General features: G+C 33.9%; 1 protein-coding gene across 1 annotated transcript in view; it reads right to left on the bottom strand.

The window, feature by feature from the left end:
- Window positions 1-6,108: 6,108 nt before the first annotated feature.
- The window catches only part of LOC135205457 (protein ECT2-like), a gene marked incomplete in the record, with an annotated part of 325,317 nt that continues 315,896 nt past the window's right edge, over window positions 6,109-15,529 (bottom strand). Inside the window, 2 exon segments of the mRNA XM_064236064.1 lie at window positions 6,109-10,151; window positions 10,334-10,420. Coding sequence (XP_064092134.1) covers window positions 10,143-10,151; window positions 10,334-10,420 — 96 coding nt within the window.

Genomic DNA, 15,529 nt, shown 5'->3' with positions numbered 1-15,529 from the left:
GGGGGAATTGGTGTTAAAATCTGTAAGTTGACTGCTGATTTTACTTTGTCTCGAAGTTTGTATGCATTTGAATTGATTTGTGACTTTTTTACTGGTGTATTTGTATTCTGATTATTAGATTCAGCAGTTGTTTGTTTTTCATAATTAAATATTAATGAGTATGTCTTTGATTCTATAATTTCCTTTTTGTTTTTTAAGGATTCAGAACATAATTCCTTCTCATGTTGGTGTGATAATGGGCATCTTCATAATTTAGTAAAATTTTCTATACAATTATGTATTACGTCCTCTGTCTTGATGGGTAGTTGTTTGTAAGTAGTACTTATGAAGCACTCATTACAACCACAAGATGAAGCATGTTTGAAGATGTGTTAGCCATTGGTTTAGCTTCTTTGTTCGAAGCGTTTGATCTTCTAGCTTTGGAATTTTCTGGTTTTATAATTCTATTTGTTCCCTTTTTTGTGATAATTGGGGAGCCACTCAATTAATTGCTACTGGTGTAACATCTGGGTCTTGTAGATGGTTGGGTTGTAATGGTTGTTACATTTTGGTTTGGTTTCATGTTCTGATTTTCACTAGTATTAGAGTCGGGAACACTATTATTCACATTGTCTGTTGGGACTTTAAAGGAGTGATCAGTTGTTTCCTTACTGTCCAAGTGTTTGGACTCAGGATGCGGCTGTATTTCAAAGTGTGACGAGGATAAAATAATGTCTCTTTTGAAATGTTCTTCTGGTGTAGTTGGGATTTCTTTGAATAGATTCGCATTTTTCCCTTTAGGTGGGGTTAGTTCCAGTGTTCTTTTCTTTTAGTCATTTTGATTATTATTATTATTATTATTATTATTATTATTATTATTATTATTATTATTATATTATTATTATCTTATTATTATTATTATTTTATTATTTGTATTATTTTATTATTATTGTTGTTGTTGTTGTTGTTGTTGTTTGACTCCTCTTCCATTAAATAATCGTTTTCATGGATATTTAAATCTTCAATGTTAGTAGAAGTACTACATATTGGGTATGGTGTCATGCTTGTTTTGGGTTTTTGTATTATCATTGACATGAGAAACACTGTGTATGTCTATATTATCTAGTTGATTGATCTGATAGGTATTTTGATTTTTTGTTACAGTTGAGTAAGAGTGATTTTTAGATAGATTATTGACTCCTCTTACTTTTAGCTCAAGTCTAGCTTCTTTGACTGTCATTCCAGTTCTTTTTATTAATAACTGTTGCTCCGTGTTATATTTGAAAAAGGAACATTCCTTAGATTCAGCATGGTGGGGTAGTCCACAGTTAATACAACATTTTGGGTAATTACATTTCCAATTGGTGGCGTGTTTACTTGCTGTACAGACTGCACATAAATATTGCCTTATTACGGCATTTTTTGTGTCCATACCTTGAGCACTGTGTACACTGTAGGGGTTTCGGAATGAACAGACATACTTCTCTATTTTGTCCAAGAATAGATCTTGGCCTATAAATTATATTTTGGCAATTCTGATAGTATCTGTATTTATGTCCCTCCTACTTGGAACTGAGTATATTTCCAGATCATGGATGTTGGTATATCTGTTTTAAGGAGTCTAATAGTATTTGCTTCGAAGGAAGCTCTTCATGTTCATTATCGAGCAGAATGACTGTACCCTGTACATAAATCAGTGTATCATGGCTTGTAACAGTTATTTTTACATTATTTACTTCTTTTATGTTTTAATAGGCAATGGATTGGTCTTTGTTGGTTACTTGGATTAACCATTCACGGTCTTTGATGCGTCTGCATTCCATAACCCGTGTTGGATATATGTTGAGCAGTTTGTTCTCTAGTACTGTTGCTGGAAATTTGTTTTCAATTTTGAAAACCAGAAACCTTGACCAGTCTTCAGGTCCAAAGATGTCATTAAAATGTGCCAATGTGGGGTTCAGTCTGTAATTTTTGTATTTTTTTGGTCCTTGCTTAATGTTTGCTGCTTGTCTATTTGAATTGGTGGGATTATTACTTGTCTTTAGTAATTCAGAATTGTTATTATATAGGGCTCTGTAGTTGTGATACTAGTGGCCACCATTTGGTTTTCGTTTGCTTCTTTCAGACCTTTCACACACCCTAATGGGCGATCTGGATTTGAAATTGTGTTTGGAACAGGGTGTTCCTCTTTATTATTTTCATTATTTGAAGTGGTACAAAGGAGATTCAGGAGTGAACTGCCAAAAGTTGTCAACTGTGCCTGAGCTTTTTCCATCATGGGGTCAAGGGGTACTTAAACTTTCACTTTCACTATTTATGCACATATATTAACAAAAAATATCTTTAAAAGATATCACTAGCTTTTTATAAAGTGAAATCTTCTGCCAAAGGCACAAGTGAGAATTGACTTCCAAATGTCTGCATCCCTACCCTACCCCACCCCAAAAGGAGATGGCATAATATGAAATGTGTGGCCCAAGTGTAAGCAGAACCCGCTTACTAGGACTAAGAGTATTACAATAATACAATTATCCCCATCCTAATCACATTATGGGCAAACCGGACAGAATGCCGAGAGTTCTAATCCAAGAACCAGGGACCCCCTGGAATCCGTGGTCCAGCACCACAGAAAAGTTCCGCCTGAAAAAACAGGTCCGAACATTGTCGGGTAGATGATGGATCTACCACAGTTCTCACTATTTAGCTTCAGATTTCATTACATTTCAAGCCATGATATGTTTTCTGATTTCTTTGTAAGTAAATTTTGACAAAAGTGGAAAAATCCACAAATATTAACCCTTAAACGCCGACTGGACATATTATGCATCAACTAAAATTGTCTGTCAGGTGCCAAGTGGACGTACGGTACGTCAACTACAAATAGTTTTTTTAATTATTCACGGAAAAATAGTTATAGGGCTAGCTTGCAAAAAATTTTAAATCACGCGCCTTGAGGGATGCTGGGAGTTCACGGATCATGCTGTGGTTTTGTTTACAAGCGTTACCCAGGTGCGCATGCGCGAATTTCTTTCTTCTTGCACTACAAAACATCAGCAACGCATCATCGGAGAACGATTTCTTGCCGCATTCGTGTTTTGCAGAACTTTTGCGAGTGTTAGCGCATTTGTGATGCAACAGGATGTTTACAGAGACGTCAGGACCATGAAAGGCGCGTATTGCCTGTCGGTAGTGATCGTGTGAGGCGAGTTTTAGACTTAGCATTATATGTTATATAAAGGTTTAATATAATTGATTGTTATGTTGATGACTACTATCTTCTTTAGTATATTTGTATGGTAGCGCAATTTGTTGGGGGCTTTGAGCCGTGTCTTAAGTCTGCTAAGATTTCGACTTAATGACTTAATGTTTGATTTTGCTTCAAGTTGCTGAGGTTGGAGTCCACCATGGGGCAGGATATTTATTTGGGTGTGGCCTTGTTTTAGGTCTGCTTTTATCAGCAGCATTTATCATGAAATCCGTGAAGAATTCACATATTGTATTGTGGTTTTAGTTATGCGGAAATGGTGGTATATTTCTGGTATGTAGATTGTAAATGTCCCAATCTGCTTTTTGGATATTTTACTGGTGGCAATATTAAATTATTATTTAAATTATTAAGGACTATGGGGAAGTGGTCACTGGTATACAAGTCATCCAGGACATTCCACTCAAGTCTTTCAGCTAAGTCGACTGAGCACAAGATATCTACTGAAGGAAAGGTTAAGAGGGTATTGGAGTTGGCACATCACTTTCATTTGGCAGCATAAGTCATGCTCCAATACATATTTCTCTATGTTTGTTCCTGGTGCGTCAGAAGGGCGACTGTTACCCCAAAGGGGACTATGAGTGTTAAAATCTCCTACTATAATTAGGGGTTCATGTAGATTATTAATTAACGCTGGTAGATCACTGAAATTCGAGCTAGAATTTGGTTGGTTCTATAAGTTACAAATTGTGATCATATTTTTGTCCGGCATAAATAATTTGATAGCTATCTGATATGATAAAGATAGTATGTTTAAAAGTTCATAGGTGATACTATTATGAACATATATTGCCGTGACTATCAGTTGGTGAATAACAAGCAATTTTGTACTGTCGAATGTTTGTGGGGTTAGATCCTGTGTTGCAGGCATATACATATTGGGTTGTGGTCTCGTATGATTCTTTGTAATTCACCCACACGTAGTTGGATTAAGAGGCATTTATATTCTATTGAATAATTTTATATTCCATTATTGGGAAGAATTGGTGTTAAATTCTGTAAATTGATTGCCGATTTTATTTTGCCTTGAAGTTTATATAAATCCATTTGAATTTATTTGTGGTTTTTTAACTTTTGTATTTGTATGTTGGTTATTAGATTCAGTTGTTTGTTTTTCACAATTAAATATTAGTAAGTCTATTTTTTATTTTATAATTTCCTTTTTGTATTTTAAGGATTCAGAACAAATCGTTCTCATGTTGGAGTGTTAAAGGGCATTTCCTTAATTTAATAAAATTGTCTATAAAATTTTGTACTGTGTCCTCTGTCTTGGACTAAGAGTATTACGATAATACAATTATCCCCATCCTAATCACATTATGGGTAAACTGGATGGAATGCCGACAGTTCTATTCCTAGAACCAGGCCCCCGCCCTGGAATCCGTGGTCCAGCTCCACTGAATAGTTCCGCCTGAAAAACAGGTCCGAACATTGTTGGGTAGATGATGGATCTACCACAGTTCTCACTATTTAGCTTTGGATTTAACTCCACGTTAAGCCATATGTTTTCTCATTTATTTGCGGTCGAAAATTTTGGCAAAAATGGAAAAGTCCACAGATATTAACTCGAACCCAAGAAGAAATTCTTGAGATTCGAGAGCCCCCTCACCACGTCAAGGTGGTCCCAAAATGAGGGGGAGGTAAGGAAATGGTGCCTCTCTTTTTTAGCCCGGCAAGTAGTTGTGTTTCATTTAATATAGCCTAACTAATCTGCATGTTTGTAGTCCATCAATGTACTTGCTTTTTTTTTTATGCTTGTTTACCTTGAGTGTATAAACCTGAAAAAGTTCAGTAAGTGTGGGGGATACGTTAAGCTTAAACCACCAACCAGGTCCAGGTCTGCATCTAATCATGACTTGTTTAAACCTTAGGACCCGTCCACACGGTCGAGCTTTGGTCGACGAACTTTGTCCGATGTGATGTCAGAAGTGGAGAAACAGCGGGAAAAGTCAGAACTTTACCGCAGTTCTCCGCTTCTGACGTCACATCGAACAAAGTTCGTCGAGCAAAACGATACACTGTAATATCACAAATTTTTAATAAATTTGTATTTTTAATGGCTAACAAACCTGAGGTCTTACCAATAGGATAATCTTTAGCACCCACTGGAAGCCAGTTAAAAACAATCAAGATTGTAAAGCAAGGAATCTATGACATCTGGCAACACATGCATACATGAGGTGGATGCTGGTCACCAACCAGGCTTGGAACCTTATGACACAACTGTCTTTCTTCCAACCCAGGATATGAGAGGGGGGGCTAGAGGTGGGCAGTTAATGTTAAGACCTCAGGTTTGTAGCTTTCATTCCCAAATATTTCCTCCCTATTACTATTATTATTATTATTAATAGGTGTTAGTTTTTCCAGACCTCTGAGTCTCAAGTAGACTCTTCTCGGGCTGGTTCTCAGGGATCAATCCTGAGAAGAAGAAGAAGAAGAAAAAAAAAAAAAAATTACTTTATTTGAGAAACCCGTCTTATTTAAAAAATTTATGATTTTATTAATTGAAAAATCCCTGCTTTCCGCAAGAATATTTTTCATTTCCGAACTCCGCAGATAAATACGTAGATCTTTGCTGGGTCCATTTGGGCACTCAACAAGCAAATGCTGTACTGTCATGGGTGTTTGACATCTGTTACATTTCACTGGGTCAGCATGTGGTGTTGACATCAAGTGACCATGTGAGAATCTTGTGTGTCCTATACGTAGCCTTGCTAGGATCACCTCTTTTGCTCTTTCCTCCTGTGAGGATCCTCCCTATTACACTGGTTACAAATGATAGCTACTATCAACATGCACTAGCAGGTAATAAACATTACAAAAATTACCTTGAACAAAGTGTTAAGGAAGAAATAAAAAATCAATCCAAAGTTTTTTTATTCACTATCTTTCGGAAAAATAGTTCATTCCTGATTGAACGAATAACAGTACCATTTATGGAAGACAATATATGAATTATAGCCTACATTATTTATATAGAAATTCGATGCATAGTACAGCCTGTAATCAAGAGAAATACTGGAATGTTCAGACAGTAACAGAAGAAGTTGATTTTACAAAAACTCTTGTAGAAACAAGAAAGCTTGGACAAAGTTCACAACATACAACTGATTTTATCTTTCACAGGACATAATTTTCTTAAAGAGTAAGGGGTAATTTCCATAGGTGGAATATAAATAGCCGCCACTTTAATTTTATGTACAACACACACATAAGACACATCACATAATTACAAGTACAAAGACAGAAAATGTTGATATAAAGATGAGATAATACTACAGAGAAGAGTAACAATCATGATTATGAAATGAATGATTAATTGCAAATGATTTGAGTAGAGGGAAATTACAGTCCTATGAAAATAAATTCCAATTTAATTCCTTTTTTGCCCAAAACTGCAGACCACCATAAATCAATTTTCAAAGATAAACATGAACAAAGCAGTAAAGAATTCAGTCTGATGGATAAGAATATTAGAAGCTGTTACTGCATAATGCTATGACAATGTTTTTTTCTAGGAAAATCATTACAGGCAGTCCCTGGTTATCAGCGTGGTTTCCGTTCCGGCAAGGTGGTAAGTGAAAACTGCCATTAACCGAAACTCAGCATTTATGGGGCTTATGGCACCTCATTTCGGTTAATGGTGCCTAACTCTATTACTGACACCTTATGGTGTTGATAACCGAAACTTGGCCCATTATGGCATCATAAATCTCTGATTTTATGGCGCTAGACAAATGCCATAAAACCAGATCGCCATAAACAGAGTCTGCCAATAACTGGGGACTGCCTGTATTATGAACACTGACATGATCATAATAAGGAACACTTGCAGAAAGAACTTAAACACTGACATTTTGTATTCAAGTGTTCTGAGGGAAACCGGACTATGTATCTACGTGTTCTGAGTGAAACGGGACATTATACATCTGTGTGTTATGAGTGACCCGATTTTTTTTTTCTTTTTTTTTTGACAAAATTTGAGTTTTCACTTGCAGCTTTCTCACACTAGGAATAAGAAAAAGGTTTGAAGGGTAAATTAACAATGAAAATTACCTTGAGCACTGCATGCTTAATGGAAAGTGTATATTATTCCATTCTTAAATCTTTACATTTATTAAACAATACAAATACATTTTCCTACTCTTTAGATCTTTCTAGTCACAAAACAATTATTCAAGATGTTACACAACTGCTGGTGTTAATCAAAAGAATTAAATGACTTTTCAAAAGCTACAGTATTACTAACAACCAATAAATAATCCCTAAAATACATTTTTTAAAGCATTTCTATCCAATTTTGAACATGATCAACAACACAGCCAATGGAGGCAAATATAATAAAAGGAAAATACTAAACAATTATGAGGCATCTACAATAAATTGGTCTTTTATTATATTGGTTAGCCTGCCTACCGATCATCCTTGAGAATAAAATTTGATACTACAAGAACCCTGTAAATGAAAAATATCCAAGTCATAAGCAATTACATAAAGGAGTTTGGTAGATATTAGTAACAAGTAATGGAGAGACCGAGTGACAAAAAAGTAGTGAACCTTCTGCAGCTTACCTGTCAACTAGATATGTACATATATATATAAAAGACTAAATTCTTTAAATGACACTGAATGGGCACTTGTGAATATTGTCAGGGCATACTAGCTAATCTTGAGTGCTGTACTACTTAAGCAAGACTATAATGGATAAATGAAAACAAAAATTAAAATGGACTTACAGAAACAAAAAACTGTACAATCAAGTCTACTAATATACAATTATTCAAAACTAAATCCATTCTCTCAATGATAATGCATTATACATGATGACAATAAGAATAAATTATATGTGTAGTCAAAGACTAAAAAAACGACACTGGATCAGAGACATATTGCTTTACATAGTTTATACGTAAATATATACTTTTATATATATAAATATAAAACGACAGTCATTTATGATGTGGAAAAAATATGAGATTTACAAGAATGAGGGGATAAAACAAAATACCTCATAAGAAATAACAGGTACACTAAACCTTAGATGGTCCAGTCCAACATCATAAAAAAGAGAGGGAGAGAGGGAGACTTTCAAAAAAAAAAAAAAAAAAAAAAAAAAAAAAAAAAAGAGAATCTCATTTCTGACAATGATGCTTGCACAACAAAATTTGGATTATTTACTAAACATCTAATGGGTACAAATACAACATACAAGACCCTGAAAAATAAACTTTAACTAAGCAGGTCGCATCAGTTCAACACTTCTACATTTTCCACTTATTTTGATGGTGTAAATTAAAGTCATTGTTTTTTTGAAGGGAAATCTAACTATTCACATGATAAATATTCATCATTACTATCACAATTAAACAGTATAATTGATTTACAGTTGAAATCTGGAACTTTTTAGGGCTAGCCAAAAAATCTATGAAATACTATTGGACATTTTTTTTCCATACTGTACTTTATTTACATTTTATTAATAAAAACTAATACTCTGTTGTGGTATAAATTTTGCAAAATGGACAGTGATATGCTGAAAATTGCTAAATATTCCAGACTGCTTAGCAACTAGAATAATTCTGTGCAAACAACTGATACAAAGTTTTACTTAACATACCAAGTTAGGACACAGGATCAGATTTCCAAAACTTGGAAAAAAATGTACCTAATAATGGAGACAAAGGCAACTAGCCTCACTGTTCTGTTGCTCTGCAAATTCAGTGACCATAAATAAAATAATGGTCATTGAATTTCCAAAGAAGTTCAATTTCAGAATTCTCATTTTCCATATGAGAAATACCAAACTTCTACAAAAAATAGAGATATATAAAAACCTACTTAAAATATCTGGTATTCAATGCGAAGTAACTTTGGACAAAACAATAGGCACGACTTTCAACATCATCGTCAACACAATTTAGATATGGAATGGATGTTAGGACAAGTATACTTTATGAAATCACGACACCATGGTTTCATTGGGAGTCACATAGCAAAGAATAAACTATGATAATCATTGTATATTTACTTCAACACAAAAATAAGTTTAAAATAATTTTTACAATATGAGAATATTTCTGTTAATAGTGAACTTTTCTGCTACCCCAAAATAATTACATTCCCTTTGGCAGTCTGTCTGAAGGAATATTTCAATAATAATTTCACACAGATAGTCAATCTAGATAGCACCAACTTTTGAAATGTAAATACATTTCCTTAGCTTCCAAAAAAAATAAATAAATAAATAAAACTATTATTGGTTATCATCATTTGGTCTAATACTTGAAATTGCAAGTTCCAAAACCAATTTTTAAAAATTCTTGCAAAACATTTACATGAGCCATTAATAAAATGATGCCACAATTACTTTTCACTGTAGAAATCACCTGTTGTCAAAATTGTTGAACTGCTTTATGGTAACACTATACACTACAAAATGTGGCATGGAAGACATTTCTTTAGTATCATCCTTTGAGAAAGATAATCCAAGAAGTTACACAATAAATAGCAACCTTCATTATTTAAAAAGCCTGTAAAGAAGAAAAAAAATACATGGTGATGTTTCAACTACAAAAAAGTACAAAAAATAAATGGGAAATGCTAGAGCCACTTCCTAAGATAAGATTGCATATGTTAGCTGCTTAAAACAACTGCACACTGATTTGTACTTTCGGTTTAGACTTAAGTAACAATGTTGTTGGTCTGAAGTGGTTAATTCTTTTTCTTCAAATTCAAAATTCCAAAACACAGGCACCTGTAGCTACTGTTTAACAATATGTTGTCCAGTCAGCACATCATCCTGCTCAACCTTCTCACATACTGTGTAGAGATGTTGATCAGCCGGTTATCACCTGCTCTGCATCACTTCTTTTGTAGGATCATGAAGGCAGTGCTGTCTTCAATGCGCCTGAGAAGAAATTACAAAATGATTTAGCACCAACAGTCCAACCATAAGGACTACAAAGATTTAGATTTGACAGAAATTACACAATAAAAATGAGCTGTTCCATGTGGTCAAATGGCAACCGTGATCTATTCTGGACACAAATCGCTACCCAGCCATGACCCACTTAACGAGCATTATCATACGTGTTTGAGAGGTCGTCTGCGCGGGGTGGGGGTAGTCATGGGTTGAGCAAAACCCCCAGTGGGAGGAGTTCCTGAGAGAGAGAGATCCTGGAACAAAAGAGAGCCAAGTGTTAGTTCATGCAAGCTTTGTAAGGCCCCATTAATTAGTCATGCATTTAATATCTAGGAACAAACCTGTGCTTTTGCAAAGGGTTAGAAAAGGTGCTTTAAGTATCTATGTTAGCTTAATAACCCATCAAACTACAATGTTTTACTGATTTCACATGCATGCTCACTCTCAAAAGAAAAAACCAATAAAAAATTGATAATCTAAAAATGAAGCACAATTTTTTCATTCAGTAATTAAATACTAATGTGCATGAAAAGCAGTGGTAATGTTAAAAATAAAGAAAGCATCAAAATGTCAAAATAAACATACAATGGATAATCAAATGCAATAGTTAAAACTTAAAAACATTCCCCTAAAAAGGCTTAATATCATGGACCCATACATGACATCTGTCAAAAAAAATTATAGATAATGAAAACTGGGCTTCCCAAAACAAAAATATTGTTTTGGTAATATCACACTTTCCAGATAAATAACACAGATTTCCTTATTGCACATGTTCCCATCGTTATAGCAAACAATTTGCAGAATTCCATAAACTCTGCAAAGTAAATAAATATACACAATTCAGATAAAGCTACAGAACTATGAAGCTGTGTATTTCTTGAAATATATACCTGAACCCTAAAATAATCAATAACAAGCATATTTCAGATAACCTACAGTAAAAACCAAGGAGCCTTACCAAAGGTATGTTGCTATGAATTTATTTTCTAACTGATATTCTAAATAACCTGTACAAGAAAAATCAAACCCTGTGATGGAATGTTCACTCTCCTGTATTATAACTCACCTATTAACTTTCCCTATAAATATTTCCTTCTCTATGGAAAATGCAAAATCACAATGCTACACTGACTTCACTTGTCAGATTGAAACAAACCTCAGCAATGTTTCAATACCTCTGAAGAAAGGCCACTAAGAATTTATTATAACAAGATTTAAGATAAAGACCTGAAGTAAACTAGGCATGGTAATCAATGATTCCACCAATTTTTTGGAATAGTCTTTGTTCCATTTACATCCTGCTCATGAAGTTTCATAAAAATGAAAAGTATTTGTTAAAAGCTCATAAAATCTAAATTTGATCAATGATAACCTTCCAAGAAAATATGAAAACCCATCACAATCAGTACATTCTTACGGCCATATTGGACCATAACCAAATTTTAATGGACCAACCAATGGCTCCATGTTATTAACAGAATAAAACTGGCCTACAACAAATTTTTTCAAGTGAATTAAAGTTTGAATCTAAGTTTGCTTCAGTAAAATAATCAGGGTGTGGCTAACCTTCCTTTACAATATAATAGAACTTTCATCTTACTAGTAATCTGGCTAGCTATGCCTGGGCTTCCCTAAAAATGCTATGCACATAGTTTTCTTAATCATTGTCATAAATTTAGTTCATATGATGGACCCTTGAACTATTATGAGCTTTCCATAAATAAAATTCAGCCATAAGCTTTAACCAATCCTAACAAAATGAGAGAGAAACTAAAGAAATTGTAACATATCTTATCTGACATACAATACACATTGATTTTTATTCTAAATTCAAGTGAAATATTTACCTTTATCCATAAGTAAATCAACAAATGGGGCAACATTAGTTTTTTCCAAGAGTTCTTGATCTGAATAAACAGTGAGCAAATCTGTTTATTAGCACACCACCAAGTATGTTATACAAACTATCAATCATATACATGACCATATTCACAGTCTTGAATGCTTCCAGACTCAGCCTTTTGTTTAACAAGCAAACATTTTTTAACCGTCAAATAGCACGTCCTAACAACCAACAAGCGCAGTCACCTCATATTTTGTATCATTTGGAAATTAAATATCTTTGTGGGGATGTGAAAGAATTCACTTTGAGACTGACAGATCTGTATGGAAAATACTAGTTTTTTGTTATAAAATTTAAAATATTTCAAGAAAATCAGATCAATCATAAACAGTACATAACTGAATTACTAATGTTGAGAGGCAGAGCTGCCAAGTACCTGGGAAAATTTGCATATGCCTGTTGGCTCTGGGAGAAGACACAGTTGCCATTTATCTCTAATTTAACTTGTACTGTTACCAAATGATGTTCCCAAAATTTGTATAAAAGTACATTTGAGTTTGATCAGTGTGCCACCAGCCTTCAAAGGAAAACAATTTACTATGTCAAAAGTGGTGTGATATGAGGGGTGGGCAACCGAGACATGCTCATTGGTGACACTCAACAGGTTAATTAAAATGGCTGCCAAATGTCTAAATCCAAAATAGCACGATAATACCAAATGATTTTTGAGGGCAATGGACTGATTTTGTGGACTTGCACTATTACTCATTCTGCCTCATTTTCAAACATTGCTGTAGGTTCTCTTGCCCTCATCCTTTGCTCTATAGACAGAAACATTCTAGTGTTGCATCTCTTGAGTCCTCCTCAAATAAAACCTGACAACCATTGCTAGGCAGAGCATAAGGTCATCTTCATAACTAACAATGGAGGACTGGAAAGGGATGATAAATAGTACTTGACAACTGGGTCGCTTCTACCAAGTCAGTTGCATAGAGCCCACATTGGCAACCAACCTCTAGCATACGTGAATTTTTCACCGTGTGTGAACCTTGCTGATCCATTTTGAATGTTGCAATGACAAAAACTGTCTTCAGTTTGAGATTCCAATTCGAATGGTTCATGACTCACAATAAACCATCTCCTCAGTCTCTTCAATCTATTGAAAAACAGAAATGAACCCCAGGAAGTTTAAATACCATTGAATATTCACTGATGGTGGAAACTGACAACATCCAATAATGTTAACCTTTTAAGAACCAGGCTAAAAAATCAATATGCTGCACCCCAGGCCAAGGAAACTTGAGGTCGGTCAATTTAAGAAAAAAACCACATCAAATCAGTCAATTTAAGAAAAAAAATCAATGGAAAGAGAAAGGTATGCAAATGCACAAGGTGTATCCTATCTTCTACAAGACAATGGTAAATTCTACCAAGTTATAGTACATGCTTTTTGTAATAAGTTTTTTATTTTATTTTGTAAAATTATAATTATAGCTCATAAAATACCAAAAGAGACAAGAATTAAAGTATATTTCTTGTAAAATTTTTCGGTAAATCTACACAGATCGAAGATGAAGTAACATTTTTGGATTATACGTCTTTTCTTATATTTCTTTGCAAAATTAGAGTTATAAATGACATACTATCATAAAAGATAAGAACTAAAACCAACAGCAACCCCTGGGGATATTTATGAGCAAATTTATAAAAAGATGTCATGTGAAAGAGAGAGAGAGAGGCAGTACTACATGCTCCCTTGAAGTCAAGATCACAACTAACTCATGAGCTGCCTGCTTCCTTGAACTTGGCTTGTCTAAAAGTTGCCATTAATGAATTTATGGGCCATAGAAGTATTGGAACCTATTTAACCCTTAAACACCGATTGGACATATTAAACGTCGACTAAAATGGTCTGTTGGGTGCCAAACTGACGTATGAAACGTCAACGCAAAAATTTTTTTTTTTAAATTCGCAGAAAAATAGTTATAGGTCTACTTGGCAAAAAATTTTGAATCACCCACCTTGAGGGATGCTGGGAGTTCAAGGATCAAGCTGTTTTTTGTTTACAATTGTTACCCAGGCGCGCAAGCGCGAATTTCTTTCTTCTCGCACTAAAAAGCATCTGCGACACATCTCAGAAATTATTTCGTCACATTGACATAATTTTTGCACCATTTTATATTAGCCATTACATAGAGTTTTATATATGAAAATGTGTGCAATTTCATGTAGAATACAACAAAAAAACAACCCATGGTTGTAGCTTTTATCTGTTTTGAAATATTTTCATGTAAATAACGAAGTGCCAAAATTTCAACCTTCGGTCAACTTTGACTCTACCGAAATGGTAAAAAAACGCAATTGTAAGCTAAAACTCTTATATTCTAGTAATATTCAATCATTTACCTTCAATTTACAATAAATTGGAAGTCTCTAGCACAATATTTTGATTTCTGGTGAATTTATGAAAAAACTTTTTCCTTATGTCCGTGCAGTAACTCTTCCGAAAAAATCTGAAATCTTTTCATCCGATTGTCGTAATGTTTTATATTAGCCGTTACATAAAGTTTTATATATGGAAATGTGTGCAATTTCAATGTAGAATACAACTAAAACAACCCATGGTTGTAGCTTTTATCAATTTTGAAATATTTTCATATAAATAACGATGTGCCAAAGTATCAACCTTTGGTCAAATTTAACTTGACCGAAATGGTAAAAAAACGCAATTGTAAGCTAAAACTCTTATATTCTAGTAATATTCAATCATTTACCTTCATTTTACAACAAATTAGAAGTCTCTAGCACAATATTTCGATTTATGGTGAATTTATGAAAAAAACTTTTTCCTTCCATCCACGCGATAACTCTTCCGAAAAAATCATAAATTTTTTCGTCCGATTGTCGTAATCTTTGCACCATTTTATATTAGCCGTTACATAAATTTTATATATGGAAATGTGCGCAATTTCATGTAGAATACAACTAAAACAACCCATGGTTGTAGCTTTTATCAGTTTTGAAATATTTTCATATAAATAACGATGTGCCAAAATATCAACCTTCGGTCAACTTTGACTCGACCGAAATGGTCGAAAAACGCAATTGTAAGATAAAACTCTTATATTCTAGTAATATTCAATCATTTACCTTTATTTTGCAACAAATTGGAAGTCTCTAGCACAATATTTCGATTTATGGTGAATTTTAGAAGAAAAACTCTTTCCTTCCATCGGCACAGTAACTCTTCCGAAAAAATCAGAAATTATTTCATCCGATTGTCGTAATGTTTGCACCGTTTTATATTAGCCATTACATAAAGTTTTATATATGAAAATGTGTGCAATTTCATGTAGAATACAACAAAAAACAACCCATGGTTGTAGCTTTTAACAGTTTTGATATATTTTCATATAAATAACGATAAGTGCTAAAATTTCAACCTTCGGTCAACTTTGGCTCGACCGAAATGGTAAAAAAACCCAATTATAAGCTAAAACTATTACATTCTAGTAAT

This window comes from Macrobrachium nipponense, chromosome 11 (genome assembly GCF_015104395.2).
Source record: "Macrobrachium nipponense isolate FS-2020 chromosome 11, ASM1510439v2, whole genome shotgun sequence".
Taxonomy (NCBI): Eukaryota; Metazoa; Arthropoda; class Malacostraca; order Decapoda; family Palaemonidae; genus Macrobrachium; species Macrobrachium nipponense.
This window is presented reverse-complemented; position numbering and strand designations above follow the sequence as displayed.